Source organism: Corvus hawaiiensis, chromosome Z (assembly GCF_020740725.1).
Source record: "Corvus hawaiiensis isolate bCorHaw1 chromosome Z, bCorHaw1.pri.cur, whole genome shotgun sequence".
Taxonomy (NCBI): domain Eukaryota; kingdom Metazoa; phylum Chordata; class Aves; order Passeriformes; family Corvidae; genus Corvus; species Corvus hawaiiensis.
This window is the reverse complement of record NC_063255.1, coordinates 33,291,780-33,309,624: the sequence shown is the minus strand read 5'-3', so window position 1 is coordinate 33,309,624 and position 17,845 is coordinate 33,291,780. Positions and strand designations below refer to the sequence as shown.

Sequence of the window (17,845 nt, the reverse complement as noted above, 5' to 3'; positions counted from 1 at the left end):
AGCCTGATGCACTTGTTGTTCTCCTGCCAGATGGGGAATCTGCTGCCCTACAGCGACCCTAGTGTGGTGTTCATTTTCCTCTCAATCTTCGGTGTTGTGACCATCCTCCAGTGCTTCCTCATCAGCACCGTGTTCTCCAGGGCCAACCTGGCAGCTGCCTGTGGGGGCATTGTCTACTTCACGCTGTACCTACCTTATGTGCTGTGTGTTGCCTGGCAGGACCATATCAGCTTCTCACTCAAGATTTTTGCGGTGAGTCTTGATAAAACTCTTCTGGGCACTGGGTCTCCACCGCTATGGCACTCAGCAGCTCTCTAGCTGGACGCTTTCTTACCTGTCTGGAGAGGGTGACTGTTAGCAACCTGTTCCCTTGCAGGAAAATCCAAAGAATAAGGGAAAGGAAACAGGGAAACTTACAATTCTGGATGGAGGCGCAGCAGAGATTTCAGGCCTTATTGAATCCTAGACCAAATCTGCCACTCCATACCTCTAAATACAATGATGGTCCTTGGAACTTTGACTTTTCATATGGTCAATGTCCCTTAGCTTTGTGCTACAACTGAGATGACTAGTTGGAGAGTAGATGTAAAAACACTCAGTGCATGTTCATGCCTTCCGTTTTCAGAGCCTGCTGTCTCCAGTAGCCTTCGGTTTCGGTTGCGAGTACTTCGCACTGTTCGAGGAGCAGGGAGTTGGTGTTCAGTGGGACAACTTCTTTGAGAGCCCATTGGAAGAAGATGGCTTTAGCATCACCACATCGGCTGTCATGATGCTGTTTGATACTTTTCTGTATGGAGTCATGACCTGGTACATTGAATCTGTCTTCCCAGGTGAGGTCTGCTTCTGAGGAATAATCATGTCTTAAGGCTTTTTAATAAATCCTTTCACTCTTCTCACTTGCGAAGGTGCAAATTTGGCCCATTTCCAAGTAGAGATGTAGAAAGGTCATGGAACAAAACCAGCATCAGAGCAAGGTTGTTGCTTGCTGACAGCAGTGAGTGTTGCCCAGCACAGAAGCATGACCCCATGGTGGCCATAGCTGATCTGGCCCCAGAAGCTTTGCTGTACTTCACTTGTTCCCTCCTCAAAAGTTCACAGACTGTGCTGCAAGGGAGGGGTTAAGAGTATCAGTACCTCGTGTGCTGCTTAGCACCTTCCAGCAGAGGGTTTTTAACCCTAAAGTGAAGTTAGATGTCTCTTACCCAGAGTCTGTCAGTGTCTTCATACAGAAAGATTTCTTCTTAGTCTTGCCTCACCTGGAGGCTTACTGGGGGTGGAGTACTTCCCTTCTTGTCCTGAAAGCTAAAAGACGAAAAGGGACAGATGCAGTCAGGCTCATGTAATGCTTTTCTTTTTAGGCCAGTATGGGATTCCCAGACCCTGGTACTTTCCTTTTACAAAGTCCTATTGGTTTGGGGAGGAACCACAGGACAGGCAGCATCCCCATCCTGACCAGAAGGGGTCTTCAGAAGGTAAGTGCTGGACACAGAGCCTTTCTGAAGTGAAGTGTTAAGGTCTTTCTTCTTCTGAAATGAGAGTCTAAGGACAGCATGAGCAGGACTGGCATGGATAGGTGAAATTGGTCATCCTTTTGTTATCACAGTTTGGATATGCTGATCAGGTGGGTGTATCCAGATGAACCCAAGGTACTTTGCCCACCTGAGCGCAGCTGGGCTCATGGAGTTGAGAAGCCCTTGTATTTTTGCTGAGCCTGGTAACACTGGAGATCTCCAGCTCCCAGATGAGCCCAGGAGAGAGAAAATAGCTAAATGACAATTTCTGTGAAAGATTCCTGTCTCTGAGGAAGAAACATGGTCAGTTCTTCATATAGCTCATTTCTCCACTGGCCTGGGGGAATGTGATGTCTGTTAAAACTCCATGCAATTTCTGTTAAAACCTGTCATATCTCTGTTTTCCTGCTTTCTTCCAGTCTGCAAGGAAGAAGAGCCGGTGCATCTGAGTCTTGGTGTTTCCATCCAGAACCTGGTCAAAGTTTACCGTGATGGGAAGAAGGTTGCTGTAGATGGTCTCACACTTAACTTCTATGAAGGACAAATCACCTCCTTTCTGGGACATAATGGAGCAGGGAAAACCACTACCATGTAAGAACAAAATAATGATTTAAGACAGTGGGAAGTGACTGAATACTGCAACTCCTATCCGTATAGTAGAGGTAGCTGTAGGACTGCAGTGTGCAACCTGGTGCAGACTAGAGTGCCTCTGCTGATTTAGTCTAGTTGTGCTGCTGCCTCACAGACAGAGGGGACTGGAACTGAAGGGAGTTCAGGTTAAGGCTGGGTCAAATGAATCTGTAGGCAGTGTTTTGGAGTAATGCCATTTGTGATTCTGACTTACCAGTGAAAGAAAGCAAGTGGGTACTGAAAGAACAAGAAGCTTTTAGAGGAAAAAAATCTTTCCTTCAAGCAGCCATGTGGGTGTTCTTCAATCACCGCTGGAGCTGGTTTGTGTTTTCGTTTTTTTTAATTCCATTAGTGAGATGTTTCTCAGGCTACTTTCTTGATATGGGATTTCCCCAGGGTTTCCACCTACTCTTAATTCAGCCATCCTGGCATGCACAGCAGCTGTTTCCTAGTGGTGGAACCTACCTGCTTACCTATTCTGTTTTTCTTCCAGGTCGATTTTGACTGGCTTGTTCCCCCCAACTTCGGGTACAGCCTTCATCCTGGGCAAAGATATCCGGTCTGAGCTGAGCACCATCAGGCAGAACCTGGGAGTATGTCCACAACACAATGTGCTGTTTGACTTGTGAGTATCATGTGGGAGACACAGGACTGGTGCTATCCAACAGATGTTTGGGTTCTCTAGGATATAGCAGTGGGCTTTTGGCTTTGACAGTCCTTTTTTTTGTGTGTGTGTGGTGCGAGACAATGGGGTGGTGTGGGACTGGTGCAGGAACATTTTGTTTATTAGCACATTCCTAAGTGCCCGGGGAATGATCAGCAAGAGCCTATACTTTAGTCTTTCATGTCTGTTAATAATCTACTCCACTTAGCTAGGTCAAGTGTTTCTTCAGTGCCTAGTGATTTGGGTTGTTTGTGGTACTGTCAAGCACCCTTAAAGAAGGATTATTTACATAATAATTTACATAATTCAGAGTGCTGATTAGAGCCACACCCTGAAGTCAGGCCCAAGCTGAGCGCACCCAGTCTGTAGCTCCTTCCTGAAACCTCAGCCTTAAAATATGTTTTTCTGAGCAAACAGAAATGCCTGCAGTAGTGCTAATATAAGAGACGAATCCCGGCATGGTGCGTTCAACTGTGCCCTGAGGCTGCATTTGTTCCCTAGGCTGACTGTAGAGGAGCACATCTGGTTCTATGCTCGGCTCAAAGGGCTGCCAGAAAAGAAGGTGAAAGAGGAGATGGAGCAGATGGCAACAGATGTTGGTTTGCCTCACAAACTGAAAGCTAGGACAAGCAGACTCTCAGGTAGGTTCAGATCTTTTGTGTTTCTCAGCCTCAGAAACACTCCATTGGCTTTTGCCGAGGCTGCATTAGGGACCTGGATGGGATCCTGCAATTATATATAGACTACTATGTTATTAAGCATTTAAGGAAGTCAGTTAGTTATTAAGTACCTAATCAGTATATCATAGTAAACGTCACAATCTTGCACTATCACAAGCTATCTAATGGCCATAACAAGTCACTCACTTTCTCTGAGTATTTTGTATTTGTTTCCATCATGACGTAGTTCAGCTGCATTTACTGTGTGTTCTCCAAAGCTACTAATATATTTCAGGTTTATGAGTTTAGGTGAGAGTGACTTGGACCTTGCTGTTTGTGAACCATACATGCATTCCTTATGCTGACTTCTGCCCCTTCAGTTGGTGACCTGGAGTGTCCTCCTTTTTCAGGAGGGGCAGAATTCCTGTATCAGTCTGTACCAGATACTTGAGGGACTGAGATGCCTTTGTCTTACTCAAGTATCAGTACAGACTGCACATTTGACTTTAGGGAGGAAGAGCAGACGACCACGGTTGGCTTTAGTATTGAGGAGTGCAATATAATTCCTTGCTCTTGCCTCTGGAACACTTCCAGAGGGAAGAAAGGGGAGTGTCATGGCAACTTATTTCTGCAGGTCAAGCTCTGGAGACCTGTGTTCCAGATCCTCAAATATGGTTAGGCCTCCAAGCTGGTGGCTTGCTACCCCTGGTGCTGAGATAATATAATTCACTTAAGGGAGGGCATGCAAGGTGTGGTTCCTTGCAGTAGGAGACGACTCAGACTCCATTGAGGAAAGCCTATCCAGATGAATTATCCATTGTCCAAAAAGTGGTGGGACCCTGAAGGCCTGAAACAGCAGCAGTACTTGTTCTCCTCAGTCTGCTTTCTTTCAGAGAGCTCATTATCCACCATTCTGCAAGTATTGCTATTCCACTTGTCTCTGCATCAGCCTGAACACCTCTTTCTTCTTGTGCCTGACAGGTGGCATGCAGAGGAAGCTCTCTGTTGCCTTAGCATTTGTCGGTGGCTCCAAGGTTGTCATTCTGGATGAGCCTACAGCTGGGGTAGATCCTTATTCTCGCAGAGGGATATGGGAACTGCTTCTGAAGTATCGGCAAGGTATGTGGTCTTTTTCTCCACTCTTAATGCATGTATTGTGGAAGGCAAAAGAAAATCCATCTGATTCATGACTGTTCTCAAAATAGCAATGTGTCTTTGTAAATCTATCGTTGCCTGCACCAAGTAATGAACAAAGACAGTGCAGGACAAGGATGCTCAGATCTCTCATCTGTATTCCTTTCTCCTCCTGTTCATGTCAGAATTCATGAACGAACTTTGTTACTGGGTTATGAGGGCAGCTGAAGTCAGAAAATCACCCTTGGTGTTCAGCAATGTCCTGTTCTGCTCCATGCAACCAACCTCGCAGACATGAAATTAAACCTGCATTTGCTGAGCACAAGAGCCAGCAGACAGTGGGAGGAATAAACCCCTGATAGCAGTTGTGAATCTTCTCCATACTCCTAGTCTTGTTAAAAGGAGCCAAACTTGCAGCATCACCCTTCCATCCAACTTCATGGCAAGATCCAGATAATTGTGGCTTTAGCATGGGAACACACGTTTGTTTGACTTACCAGCAGTGTCTTCCTTGCTCTCTTCCAGGTCGCACTATCATTCTCTCCACACACCACATGGATGAGGCAGACATTCTGGGGGACCGGATTGCCATCATTTCTCATGGCAAGCTCTGCTGTGTTGGCTCTTCTCTCTTCCTGAAGAACCAGCTGGGAACAGGCTATTATTTGACCCTGGTCAAAAAGGATGTGGATTCCTCTCTAAGCTCCTGCCGAAACAGCAGCAGCACAGTTTCCTATCTGAAAAAGGTACAGCTGGCCTTTTCTGCCCGTGTTTATTCTTTCTTCATGAAATCTTAGGCTTTTTGGAAGCAGCAGCTTTTACGTGGTAGAATGTCTCAAAGGACAATCCCTTGTTCTTTGAAAGAAGTGTTACTTGTTTGGTGGGTACTGTGCCAGACCATGTCTGGTTAAACTATTGCATGGGACATACATCTCCATTATAGTTTTTTTGTCCCAGTGGTCCAAAGCTAATCAGAGAAACACAAAATAGGTGAAGTACACTTTTGTAACACTCACTTCTATATCCGTGACCCCTTACTTCTATTTCAGCCCTTTGCAGTGCTGTGTCACCATTTGCAGCTTCTGATTGGACTTATTTAGAGTGTAGCATCTGGTGGGGCCCATTTTGAATAAACAGCAGGAAATAATGCTTGTCTTCTCTTTTGTGACCAGGATGACAGTGTCTCTCAGAGCAGCTCTGATGCTGGCCTTGGCAGTGACCATGAAAGTGACACACTGACAATAGGTGAGGCTTGACAAAGAATTTAAGATTGAATCCCAGTTGACATTGCTTTGTAGTTCACCTTAGACAGCTGCCTTAGCCTTGTTGCCGCTATGTAGCTACAGTCTTGGACAATTACTAACTTCACAGCAATGGTATTTTAAAATCAGTAGATATTGGAATGCTTTTCTTGAGTAAGCCGTTTTGAATTCGAGCTGTCCTGAGAATTAGTAAGTAGAGATTATGTAGTTGCTTGGCCTGTTAGTCATATGTAATGCTGGTGAACGCTACATCAATGCTTTGCAGATCTTCCAGTAGCATGTCAAAACTCTCTCAAGTTCTGCACAAAAAAAATATAGCCAGGCTTGAGTCCAGGCTTGTATTAAGTTAAAAAGAAATTAGACTTTTTCATGGAAATGAGCTTCTTTCCAGAGATGTCCCATTTGTCCTCCTTTTCTTCTGGCAAGATTTTTCAGGCTGAGCCTTTTTTCCACATAATGAGCAGTAACCAGAACAAAACTATCTTCTACATTTGGTTTTTCTAGATGTCTCTGCAATTTCAAATCTCATTACGAAGCATGTTCCTGAGGCAAGACTAGTAGAGGACATAGGCCATGAATTAACCTATGTCTTGCCATACAAAGCTGCTAAAGAGGGAGCTTTTGTAGAGCTGTTCCATGAAATTGATGACCGTCTTTCCGATCTTGGCATTTCCAGCTATGGCATCTCCGAAACTACTCTGGAGGAGGTTAGTGAGCTGGTGATTCTTTTGTCTTAAACTAGGTGAAATAAATCATGGCAGAATTAAGAACGAGATGAAGCCTTATCGCTTCCTGTAAAAATTTATGGAGCAGGCAGCTTTGCATTCCTCTCCAAAATGGATTGTCTTCTGCCCTGTGTAAGTGTGTGCTCATAGAGGGGTGCATTAAAAACTGAAATGTGGTACAGACAAGCACGGACAGGTCCTGTGTACTCAGTTGCACTTTGCTGAGATGTCGTGTGTAGGTTGGCCCCTGATTTGGCTTCTACTCTCTGTTATTTTTAGGGATGCTTCGTGTTGCACTTAACTGAAAACATACATTTCTGTACTGGACACCACAGGTTACATAAAAAATTTAGACATATGTCCTTGTCAGGGACGTTCTTGTGGTTTCAGGGTTTGTTCCATGTGACTGTGTTCCAGCTGCCAAGTCTCCCTTTTTTATCATGGAAGTATCATGCGCTTTATCTCTATGTGGAATGTCTTTATTTGTTTATTTTTGAAGGATGACAAGGGAAACTGAAACAGTGGTGTTGTCATTTACTGACATTGCCCTCCAGGTCCTTCACAGCTGTGAAGACCTTGGTTATTATCTGCAATTTGAAAATGGGTTATTTCTAGTTTAGGAGAGCCCATGGGTCAAGCTCCATGAAGGTGCCTATTCAAGCAAGAGTTAGCACTGTTAGACATGGGGAAATAAGAGACTCTCCATGTTTGGTTAATAGGTCTGTTTCTGAGACATGGGAAAGAGCTCATGTTTGAGGTGCTCCAAGAACTGACACTGGAAAGGGGCAACAGCTGGTAACAGGCTGGCTCCTGGAAACTGGAGAGTAGCCACAAAGTCTGTATCTCCATCATGCAGATGATGAGCTCAGTATCCTCTGTTCTCTTGTTGCACCTGTCAGTCTTCTGTTCTCTTGCGGCATTTTCTGAAGCAGTACCCACAATATCTCTCCTCTTTTGATTTTCATGGAGACTTACCATTCCTTTTCAGATCTTCCTGAAAGTGGCTGATGATAGTGGTGTGGATGCAGAAACCTCAGGTGGGTATAGTTGTCCCCTACAGAAGTGACACATGCCAAGGTGTGACAGACGCTGTTTGAGGCTGAATTGAAGCTCTTCTATCATAGTATTTTGAATGACCTGAAGTAGCTGGGTTTAATGCATGCTTTTTAGTGTATTTAATGCATGCTTTTATGTGCTGTACACATCAATTGACTCAGTGGTAGTGTGTTTATTTTGTAATAGTGAAGAGTTTCTAGTGTTTGAGTATATTGCAAATTACTTGATTGACACTGTTGTCTGCTCTGAAGAGCTCCTGACGCATCAGACCACAGGAGGGTCTAAATTACTTTCTGAGAGAGGATCACTGCACTAAGTGCTCATAACAGCAAATTACACTTGTCATATGGCTACATATGACCCTTCATATCTCAAGTGAGAGTTTTCTTAAAATGAGAGAAGCCTGCTGTTCCCCTGGGGGAAAAAAAGGTGTCATGTGCACTACAAGTTTCTGGGACATCACACAAAGTATGGTGCAGAAAACATGAAGCACTGCAGAATGACTGTCTTGGTTTTGCTTTTAGCTGCACTGAAGTCACTCCAGGTCAGCTCTTCAGTTTGCAAATGGAAGATATGTAAAATGAAAATGCTATTGCTTTGGTTTTTCTGGGACTAACTGGAGATTAACTGAAGCAGTTCAGATAACCTTAACTGCATTATTTTCAGATGGGACGTTGCCAGCCAGAAGGAACAGACGTGTGTTTGGAGACAGACAGAGCTGCCTTCGTCCATTTACAGAAGACGATGCATTTGATCCTAATGACTCAGACATAGATCCAGGTATTGTTCAAACCTGTTTTCTTCTTGTTGATGCTCTTTCATATTTTAAGTACTGCATATCTGAAGGTTGAGAGTGCCAGAGGATTGGTGACATATTTGCCTTTAGGAATAGTGGACAGTGCAGGATGCACAGCCTGCTCAATTCTCCCATTCAAGGCTTGGAGATAAGGGAGAAAATACATTCATGTACATTTCTGTTGTTATTGCTGCTCGCTGTGCTTTTTTTTTTTGATGAGTGAGAGTGGCTACTCCAGCCATCACCTTGTGTCTTCAGCACAGAGAGCATCTCTGAACTTTTGAATGAGGGTCATTTCTTCTTGCTAGCAGAATCCAGAGAGACAGACCTTCTCAGTGGCATGGATGGGAAAGGCTCCTACCAGATGAAGGGCTGGAAGCTCACCCAGCAGCAGTTCGTGGCTCTGTTGTGGAAGAGGATGCTCATTGCCAAGAGAAGCCGGAAGGGCTTCTTTGCCCAGGTGAGAGCATCCAACATGAGCAGAGTCCCTCAGCAGGGACAGCTCAGTATTGTAGTCTGAGTTGATGGCGGGCTGAAAACCTCAAGGGAATGCAGATAACCAAAATCAGCCTTCACTACACATGTAGGCAGAAGGAGGCCTGTGCAAGTGAAAGGAGTTGCATGATAAACCAGGTGGTTACAGTATTCTTGCACAGCAGAATGTAATTTTGCCCTTGAGAACAGCATTTTCAGGCTAAATCCTCTGCATCTGAAGTGAATTCCCTGATTGAATCCCAAGATAGATCTTGGTGTCTAGCACTGTTTTGGTGTAAACAGCAGAGTTATTCCTGGGAAACTTTGGAAAATTTTTGATCCAATAAGTGATTCATATGTAACTCCTGATGCCTCTGGAAACACTTGCTTTAAAAAGGACTTGCTCTTTCTTGCAATTTCAGATTGTGCTTCCAGCTGTCTTTGTGTGTATTGCTCTCATGTTCAGCCTGATTGTTCCTCCTTTTGGAAAGTATCCCAGCCTGGAATTACAACCCTGGATGTATGATGAGCAGTACACTTTCGTTAGGTATGTTTTGTGTGGCCTATAATTTCTCCTTCTTGCAAACTTGAGTTACTGAGTTCCTTAACAGGTTGGTTTGAGTTTTGTGCTTATCTTAGAAGCATGTTTTAAAAGAGAGTCCAGGTGTTTTCTTCTTTGACCTTTAAATGCCAGCTCTAAGTACAGGCAAGGCCATATCCATTTCTGAATGGTGCTATGACTCTCCTAATTCCATGTACAAAGATCAGGAATGTGTGTGTGCTCTTAGGCCAAGCATTCTTCAAGGGAAAATCCCCCCCATATCCTTTCACTGTGCACTTGGCCTTACTCTGTTGCTGCTTTTTCTGTGTGCTTGTTATCACACTGGTAGTGTTTTTCTGCTGTTCCCATAGCAACGATGCTCCAGAAGATGCAGGCACTCACAAGCTGTTGGACGCCCTTCTTGATAAGCCTGGGTTTGGGACACGCTGTATGCAGGGACATTCCATCCCGTAAGTAGAACTCTGGTCTGGGAACAGGAAGTGGATTCCTGGTAGTTCTAGCTGGCTTTAGGAAATGATAGTAATGCATGGCCAGAGAAGGATTAAGCTAAAAGAGATGTAATTACGTTCAGTTTTTCTGCTCAGACCCTTTTTAAACGTTGCCAGTCCTCAGTCTGGTGAGGGAGTGAGGTTTGAGTGCACATCCTTGCTGATGGGGATGGAAAGGAGAGAGCAAATGACTCAAATTATTGTTTGGTCCTGAACATGGTAAAGGACCTATTGATGTTGCTGTATGTTGTTGACTGTAGCTATTCCCACTCCATAATTCTTTGTTTCCAGCTGCATTAGAAACCTAAGTTAGCACCCCACAAACACCAGCAGAAGGAGTGGAGAGCCAGACAGCATTTGTGTTGTTTCCTAGCTCTGCCACCTGGCTTGGTGCATGGCCTTGGGCAAGTCACTTGAGATCTAGTCTGTGAGTGCAGAAGAGGTATACACTCCAAGAGTCCAGGATGGTGTGTCCAGAAGAACTGCAGCTCATGTTCACAGGATGATGGGGAGGGAGGCAAGGTGTCTGATACACTGGCCATTGTGGAAAGTAATCTGCATCTTTCAGAACAGGCATGAAAGCCGAGTTATTCCACCAATGGGCCATGGGGAAAAAGCTGCCCATTGCTGCCTTGGGGAAGAGCAGTGTTTTGGTGCCCCAAAGGCAGAAATATTAGCCAAGGAGTTATCCAAGAAGACTGTCTGCTGTGTTCTTAGAATCATAGAATATCTCAAGTTGGAAGAGACCCATGAGAATCACAGAGTCCATCTATCTGCTCCTCGCAGGACTACTTGAAACAAAACGACGTGACTAAGACCATTCTCCAGATGCTCCCTGAACTCTGGACACTGTGCCCGCTGGGACTGGCTGTAACAAAGCATTTAACTACAATGCAAAGAGGGGAGTGTCTGGCACTACTCAGTGTTGGCCAGCCTCAGTTTCTTTGGAAGTGGGGTCTGTTAAAAGCTGCAGAGTCTGATCTGTTGCTCTGAGCTGTTTGTTTCGGTGAGGTCAAGCTCCTTTGAGCAACACACTTCTTCTTCAGGGGACTGTGGAGTTTGATCTTTAAATGCCTTGTAAGCAAAGACCATCATATTTGTCTTAAAAACTACTTTTGTCTTGCCTCTTTTCAAACACAGAGACACTCCTTGTACTGTGGGGCAGAAGGAATGGACCACTGCTTCAGTCCCAGAGTCAGTCCTGGATACCTTCTTGAAAGGCAACTGGAGCATGGAGAACCCTTCCCCATCTTGCGAGTGCAGCAGTGAGAAGATCAAGAAGATGCTGCCTGTGTGCCCCCCTGGTGCAGGCGGGCTGCCACCCCCACAGGTAGGAGGGAGCTCAGTGGGACTGCAGTGAGGAATGCTCATGAGGAGCAGAGTGGCTAGGTGTGATTCTTGCATGCAGCATTGCACAAGATTTATTTCACTCAGCATCTGTGTTTTCTGATGAGCATATATCTGTGTTTTCACTGGTGACACCAGCGTGAGCAAGACACAGCTGACATCCTCCAGAATCTGACAGGCCGCAATATATCAGACTACCTAGTGAAGACCTATGCACAGATCATTGGGAAAAGGTAGCTGTTGAACACTCTCTCTTCTCTCTCCACCAAATGCTGCTTGCTCTGTGGGGGATGCACAGATCAGGGGAATAAGCCTGAGCAGCCCAAACTCTTCAGTAGTGTGCCAAATCCACTCAGGTCCTCAGATAGCCCTGATCCTCATCTCAAGTGATGCTTCTGCTTTGTTAGTGATGCTGTGTCCTGACCCTCACAGGCAGATTAAGGGGAAAGTCTGGGCACCAACCCTAGGGATTACACTGAAGAGGAATGGTGGGACCAGTATCAGATGTGAGAGGCCATTGCAGTCTTTTCCCTGGCCATGTGCCTGCAGCTTTGTTAGGTCTGTCTCTCCTCTGGTTCCATGTATTACCCATCAATTCTTCTTTCTCTCTGCAGCTTAAAGAATAAAGTCTGGGTGAATGAGTTCAGGTGAGTTACTGCCTTTTCTTTAGCTTGTATGTGTCCACTAAACCTTGAGCACAGTATTAAGCAGGACACATCTACCCTGCTTTGCAGTTTGTGTTATATGACTCTTAACTGCCAGATGTTGTGAGGAAGATGTTTAAGGATAAACTGGGATGACCCTAGAGCATTGGACAGCATGTCCGCTTTATGCAGAGAGCAGTCTTGAAGATTTGCATGACCAGTGTGCTGGTGCTCTATCCTGGGAAGTGCTGTTCTTCCAAGCAAGGGCAGCAGGGACATGTCCTGCTTTGTCTTCAGCAGAGAATAGCTGCCTTTATTAAATGGACAGCATGCTGAGGAATTGTGATACTTAACTCCAGAAACAAAGAGTAGAAGACTTCATGGCTAAGCAACCATGTAGGAAAATAAAAGTCATCCCTTCATGTAAGAGTGGAGACAGTAGCCTTGGGTGTATGCAGGAAGAGGAGACATATGGACAGGGATGAGGAGTGGCATTTTCTGGAGATGAGCGAATAGTCATGTGTTAGCATCACTTTCTATCTGAACTTTCAGGTATGGTGGCTTTTCCTTGGGAGCCAGCAGTTCCCTCGTGCTTCCTCCAAGCCATGAAGTCACTGATGCCATTAAGCAGGTGAAGAAAATCTTGGAGCTGGCACAGGTGAGCAGTTGTCCCCCATAAGCCCAGGACGCATTAATACTGAGTCTTGTTACTTGGGAGATGACTTGGAAGCCATAAAATGAAGAGCATGTGTGTGTTAGCTGTGTCCAGTGACTTCTCCCCACTACATCTGAGCTGGGATCTCCCAGGCTGCTGTCTGGGAGTAGCAGAAGGCTTGAAGACATGCTCAGCTGAAGCTTACCCAGGCCATGTTGCTGGTGTGGATTCTGCCCAGCACTAGTTGCAAGCTGGTGGGGATTGCAGACATCTGAATGTTTTGTTCCAGGACAGGGTGGGTTGTCTTGGGGAATTAACAAGTGGTTACTGCCATCTTCAAAACCTCAGTTGAACCTTCCTGTACTGAGTCTGCCTTGGCTCAGAAGAGAATTTTTGCCACTGTTTTCATCTGAGACTGCCAGCCTGTGGGCCGCAATATCTCTGAAGATTGCGTGCAACTTTGGTTAATACATTTTGCTGAGAAAAAAGTAGGTGTAAGACTGACCTCTCTTACTGGTGAGACTACAGAAAGGAAAGGGTGGAGGGAGGATGCAGTTATTCAGCCTTCCTACCACCTCCACTTTGGTGGGTAGAGGCTGTTGAATTGGAAGAAAAATGTCAGAGCTGTGAAAAACATTGTGTAGTCTCTGCTAGACCCCAGGGCATGAATTAAGGTATTCTTAGAGGGGAAGTTAACTGTCTCCTTGCTGTTTGCAGGGGAGTTCTGGAGATCGATTTCTCAACAGCTTATCAAGTTTCATGAAGGGCCTGGATACAAAGAATAACGTGAAGGTAAATTAAGAAATCCTTACTTCTGTGCCTGCTATTTGAAGCTCTGGTGACTGGGAGTCACAGCAGTTTGTCTTGGAAAACTGTGTAGACCAGAATTCTCTGAATTTACTAGTGAAGTAAATGTAGCTTGTAGTTTTCTGTGGGTTTTCTCAAAATCTGTTTCTCCAGTGGAGTCTGGGCCTAAGTGCCAAAAGGAGTTCAGTGCTGGATCAGTGGTAGCTTCCAGCAGCCTCTTGTGCTTATTGATTAAACTGTGTGTTCTGCCCCTCAGCGAGTTAGCTGGAAGGATGTGGAAAGAAATTATGTGCCCTCAATAGAGGAAGGGGTGTTCTGCAGGGCTTAGGAAGTTTTTGGGTAGCTGATGTACCTGGTGCCTTTCTGATGCTGATGCGGTGTTGGGGAAGATGAAACAGGAAAGCCTTATAAATATGATTGCCTGACAAAAGATTTTGGGAATATGAAAACTACAGGCAACATCGAAATGAAAGCCACTTTTGAAATACCAAGTCTTAGTTACTGAACAACTGGAAAACAATGGTATAGCCGACTGAAGTAATCCCCTCTTGATGGAACAATACCCTCTGCTTGCAAACAGGTCCAAGGGTCAGAGCAGACCCTACTAGCTCAGCAGAAGGGGTCCAAAGAGTAGTTTTTAGAAGTTAAGATGTAACACTCTATGGTAATATAAGAACTCTTATAGGCTGTATGTAAATGCTATAGGATTTGTATCTTGTATTAGATTGGTTAGTGACAATTAGAATATTCAGTGCAGAAGATGATTTATTGTATTGTAACCAGGACTTCAGACATTCTCACTTCCATTCCTTTCCTTACTCCTGCTCTTACTTCCACTCTCGCTCTTACACCCTCTCTCTCTCTCACCCACTTACTCTCTTGCTCTCTTGGGCCTGCTCAGAGCTGAGTCTACCAGCTCTGAGCAGTGCCCCAATACCCACGCCCTTTACAATAAACCGACTGTGTCCCAAGACCTGCCTATAGAGATCTCTCGTCTCCATCCGTCACCGTCTACGTCCGGCCGTCCCGACTGGACCCAGAACCCTAAATCTACAATGCGGTGTCTTGTAGGTGTGGTTTAACAACAAGGGCTGGCATGCCATTGCATCCTTCGTGAATGTGATCAACAATGCCATCCTTCGGGCCAGCCTCCAGCAGGGTGAAAACCCCAGTGCTTATGGGATCACTGCCTTCAATCACCCACTCAACCTCACCAAGCAGCAGCTCTCTGAAGTAGCCCTGTAAGTTGTGACATGAATATGGATGGATTTGGGCTCATTGCTGATGACAGGAAACAGGTTATATGGGAGGTTTTGGCCTCACTGGTGGACAGTCGGTGGCCTCTGCCATTTAAGCTCTAACGTGCAGGCCTTATTTTCTCTAGCCTGGGCAGGTGGCAACCTGTGCTGCTGAAAACTTGCTGTTCAGCAGCACTTTTGTACAAACTTTCTCTGTCTTTGAGTCCCTGGAAGCTGCAGTTTCTAGGAACCAGACCTTTCTAGGAATCAGACCTTCTGCCACTTTAGGAAATTCTTCAGAAAGGTGTTTTGCTTTGAATATGGTCATTCCTTTCCCCCCACCATATGACTAGGAACCACTAATAGGTGCTGTTCAGTTTTTCCCACTCTCTCAAGCTGGGGGACACAGTAATGCACAGGGTTTACTGCACTGAGGCATTGACTAGTCCACTCCCACTACAGTCAGAGTCAGGACTCATAATCTGTGTGCATATACAACCTTCAGTCCATAAAACAGTGGCATATGATGGGCAGAAACCTCTGAACTTTGAAACAACTCCAAAAAAAGACAAACCCCCAAAAACCCCGGGAAATGTGGGAAACAAAGTGGTGGTGATAAGGAAAGCAGAAAGCAGTCTATTATGCTGAAGTTATTAACCACTCTCTAGGTTGTGATGCTGTTCTTGAGATGCCAGCAGACTGTGTATGTTTCCTTTGCTATGTGGCTGGAGAAGAACAGTGCAGTTAAAGAGAGTCTTTCATGGCAATCCTTTACTCAGGATTCTGAGTATAAGTGAAAAATAAGAACAAAAGATGAACTAGTTTCTGCCCCTACCCTCATGAGCTACCTCATTTCATCTCAAAGAGGCCAGCACCAGCAGGCAAACAATTTGCTTTCTTCCCTTTTTTTGTCCAGGATGACCACCTCTGTAGATGTCCTCGTCTCCATCTGTGTGATCTTTGCCATGTCCTTTGTTCCTGCCAGCTTTGTGGTTTTCCTTATTCAGGAACGTGTCAGCAAGGCTAAACACTTGCAGTTCATCAGTGGTGTGAAGCCTGTGATCTACTGGCTGGCCAATTTTGTATGGGATATGGTAAGGACTTAGGCTGGGCTAAACTTTCCTCCATTCTGTTTTTCTAGGGTGTCTTGAAGTGCAAAGTGCAGTTTGGGCCAGTGGGCACCACATTATTTCAGTGAATAATAACTGTGACATTGACTTTTTTGTTTACTGTCATGGGCAGTGGTTCATCTCAGTGGGTCAAGGAATACAACAGAGGATGGGAGGATAACCATAAGCTCAATCATTAGCATTTATTATGTCACTCTGAAATACTTGCCCAGAAATGTTTGTTTGTGTAGCCCTTTGTTCTGCTCTGTCCAAAGAAGGTTTTTTCAACCTGTGATGTCCAGATCCTTTGAGAGTCTACTGACTACTTCCAGAGGGACCAAGAAATGTACATTCATGTGTACTGTATTATGGTTCACGCATATGGCACTTTTAAGAGTCTCCCATTGAAAACAGCTTTGGGAACACTGAAGAGTTTTGAAAGCTATTGGATTAGAGCAGAAAAACATCCTTCCTTTTTTTTATGTCATCTGGAAAGAAATCTGAAGTCATGTTTTTCACCTTCCAGTGCAACTACATTGTTCCAGCTACACTAGTTGTCATCATCTTCATCTGCTTCCAACAGAAGTCCTATGTATCCTCCTCCAACTTGCCTGTGCTGGCTCTCCTTCTGTTTCTCTATGGGTAAGGGATTTCTCATCAGAGGATGACTGGGAAGGCTCTTAGACTTGGAAGGTTCTCACCTGATGTTGCCGCCTTTTTTCTTGCCAGGTGGTCCATCACCCCTCTCATGTATCCAGCCTCCTTCGTGTTCAAAATCCCCAGCACGGCATATGTTGTGCTGACCAGTGTGAATCTTTTCATTGGCATCAATGGGAGTGTGGCCACCTTTGTCCTGGAGCTCTTCACCAACAATGTATGTTTTTCCAGAGGCTCCTCCCTGTCTTGTGCTGCTACAATGTAGTTTCATGTTGGTTCCATGTTGCCTTTAGCAGCCAGCTCTCCAGAAAAGCTATGTCCTGGCCTGTACCCATTAGCTTCAGCAGCAGTTTAAACACAGGTTCTGGTGGAAATGGGTTAAAGGCCCCTTTAGAAATGCTTACAGAGTAGTTAAGGTGGGGAAAGGACCTCCTGAGATTGTCTAGTCCAACCTCTGAGCAGGATCAGCTACAGCAGTGTATTGGGTTTGCATGGCCTGGTTTTTGGTAGTGGGGGACCAATGTCAAAGCGCTACAAGCAGGTTCCTCAGGCCCATCAGATTTTAACATTTCCAGTAGGAGACTCCACAGTCTCTCTAGAAAACCTTTTCCACTTCTCAGTCATTCTTAGGGTCAAAAAAAAACCAACAAAAAAAATAATTTTCTAATGTTCAAATGGAATTTCTTGTATGTTCTTAATGAAGGGCATTTTCCATCTACTAAGGCCATTTAATCACTCAACCATTTAGTTGCCCTCAAATTTGCCTCCTGTTGTAGATACCTCTCTAGCTATGTTGGGGAGCTTACACACTTCAGTTTTTCAACACCAGATGCTTCCTAGGAAAGGTACAAATTCCTCTCATGCTTGTATACAACACAAGATGTCTTAGCAAGCACTGTTTGACCCACACTGGTGTGAAGTGTTCCTTGTGGGAGGAGGCTCAGGAGACACCATGGGAGTTACTTGTTGATTGTACCTATTCCTGTGGGCATAAGGACACAGTCCTTGGTGATGGTTCCTTTTGTTACAAAGCCAGTTCTAGTTCAGTAAAAATGAGTACATGCTCAAAGATGAGTACCTGGCAGAACAGGAACTCAGGCTTCTATCAGTTTAATCCATGGGCTAAGCCATCTGGAAGACAAAGCAAAAGTATTAGAGCTTCCAATATGGGATAGGGAGGAGCTCCCTACAGCCACTGACATAATCAGACTGAGCAAGCTCAACTTCCCTGTGTCCTCAGCCTGTAGCCTTTTTGCATTTCATTGTTTGCAGACGCTGCCTTTTAGACTGTGAGCATTTGGAAAAAAACTTCTGTTGCGGTTTGCTTGTGTTAATAGCATCGTGAGCAGCACAACAACACTGACTATCCAGAGGAGCCAGGGCCCTGGCTTTTGGGGGAACATTTCTAATCCTTGAATTTTTGTGGG

At 45.0% G+C, this 17,845-nt stretch overlaps 1 protein-coding gene across 3 annotated transcripts in view; it reads left to right on the top strand.

Moving 5' to 3' along the window:
• ABCA1 (ATP binding cassette subfamily A member 1) overlaps nucleotides 1-17,845 on the top strand; it is a 92,639-nt gene that overhangs the window by 66,593 nt on the left and 8,201 nt on the right. For 2 of the 3 annotated variants that reach the window (XM_048291134.1, XM_048291135.1), the window contains exons 16-39: nucleotides 31-252; nucleotides 626-830; nucleotides 1,359-1,472; nucleotides 1,931-2,102; nucleotides 2,635-2,766; nucleotides 3,307-3,446; nucleotides 4,446-4,583; nucleotides 5,124-5,344; nucleotides 5,771-5,843; nucleotides 6,365-6,567; nucleotides 7,574-7,622; nucleotides 8,308-8,421; nucleotides 8,746-8,897; nucleotides 9,334-9,458; nucleotides 9,824-9,922; nucleotides 11,102-11,291; nucleotides 11,447-11,541; nucleotides 11,923-11,955; nucleotides 12,505-12,610; nucleotides 13,325-13,399; nucleotides 14,486-14,655; nucleotides 15,569-15,746; nucleotides 16,288-16,403; nucleotides 16,491-16,635. In XM_048291134.1, coding sequence (XP_048147091.1) covers nucleotides 31-252; nucleotides 626-830; nucleotides 1,359-1,472; nucleotides 1,931-2,102; nucleotides 2,635-2,766; nucleotides 3,307-3,446; nucleotides 4,446-4,583; nucleotides 5,124-5,344; nucleotides 5,771-5,843; nucleotides 6,365-6,567; nucleotides 7,574-7,622; nucleotides 8,308-8,421; nucleotides 8,746-8,897; nucleotides 9,334-9,458; nucleotides 9,824-9,922; nucleotides 11,102-11,291; nucleotides 11,447-11,541; nucleotides 11,923-11,955; nucleotides 12,505-12,610; nucleotides 13,325-13,399; nucleotides 14,486-14,655; nucleotides 15,569-15,746; nucleotides 16,288-16,403; nucleotides 16,491-16,635 — 3,267 coding nt within the window. The remainder of the gene's footprint in view (nucleotides 1-30; nucleotides 253-625; nucleotides 831-1,358; nucleotides 1,473-1,930; nucleotides 2,103-2,634; nucleotides 2,767-3,306; nucleotides 3,447-4,445; nucleotides 4,584-5,123; nucleotides 5,345-5,770; nucleotides 5,844-6,364; nucleotides 6,568-7,573; nucleotides 7,623-8,307; nucleotides 8,422-8,745; nucleotides 8,898-9,333; nucleotides 9,459-9,823; nucleotides 9,923-11,101; nucleotides 11,292-11,446; nucleotides 11,542-11,922; nucleotides 11,956-12,504; nucleotides 12,611-13,324; nucleotides 13,400-14,485; nucleotides 14,656-15,568; nucleotides 15,747-16,287; nucleotides 16,404-16,490; nucleotides 16,636-17,845) is intronic. The other variant, XM_048291136.1, reaches the window with a different exon arrangement.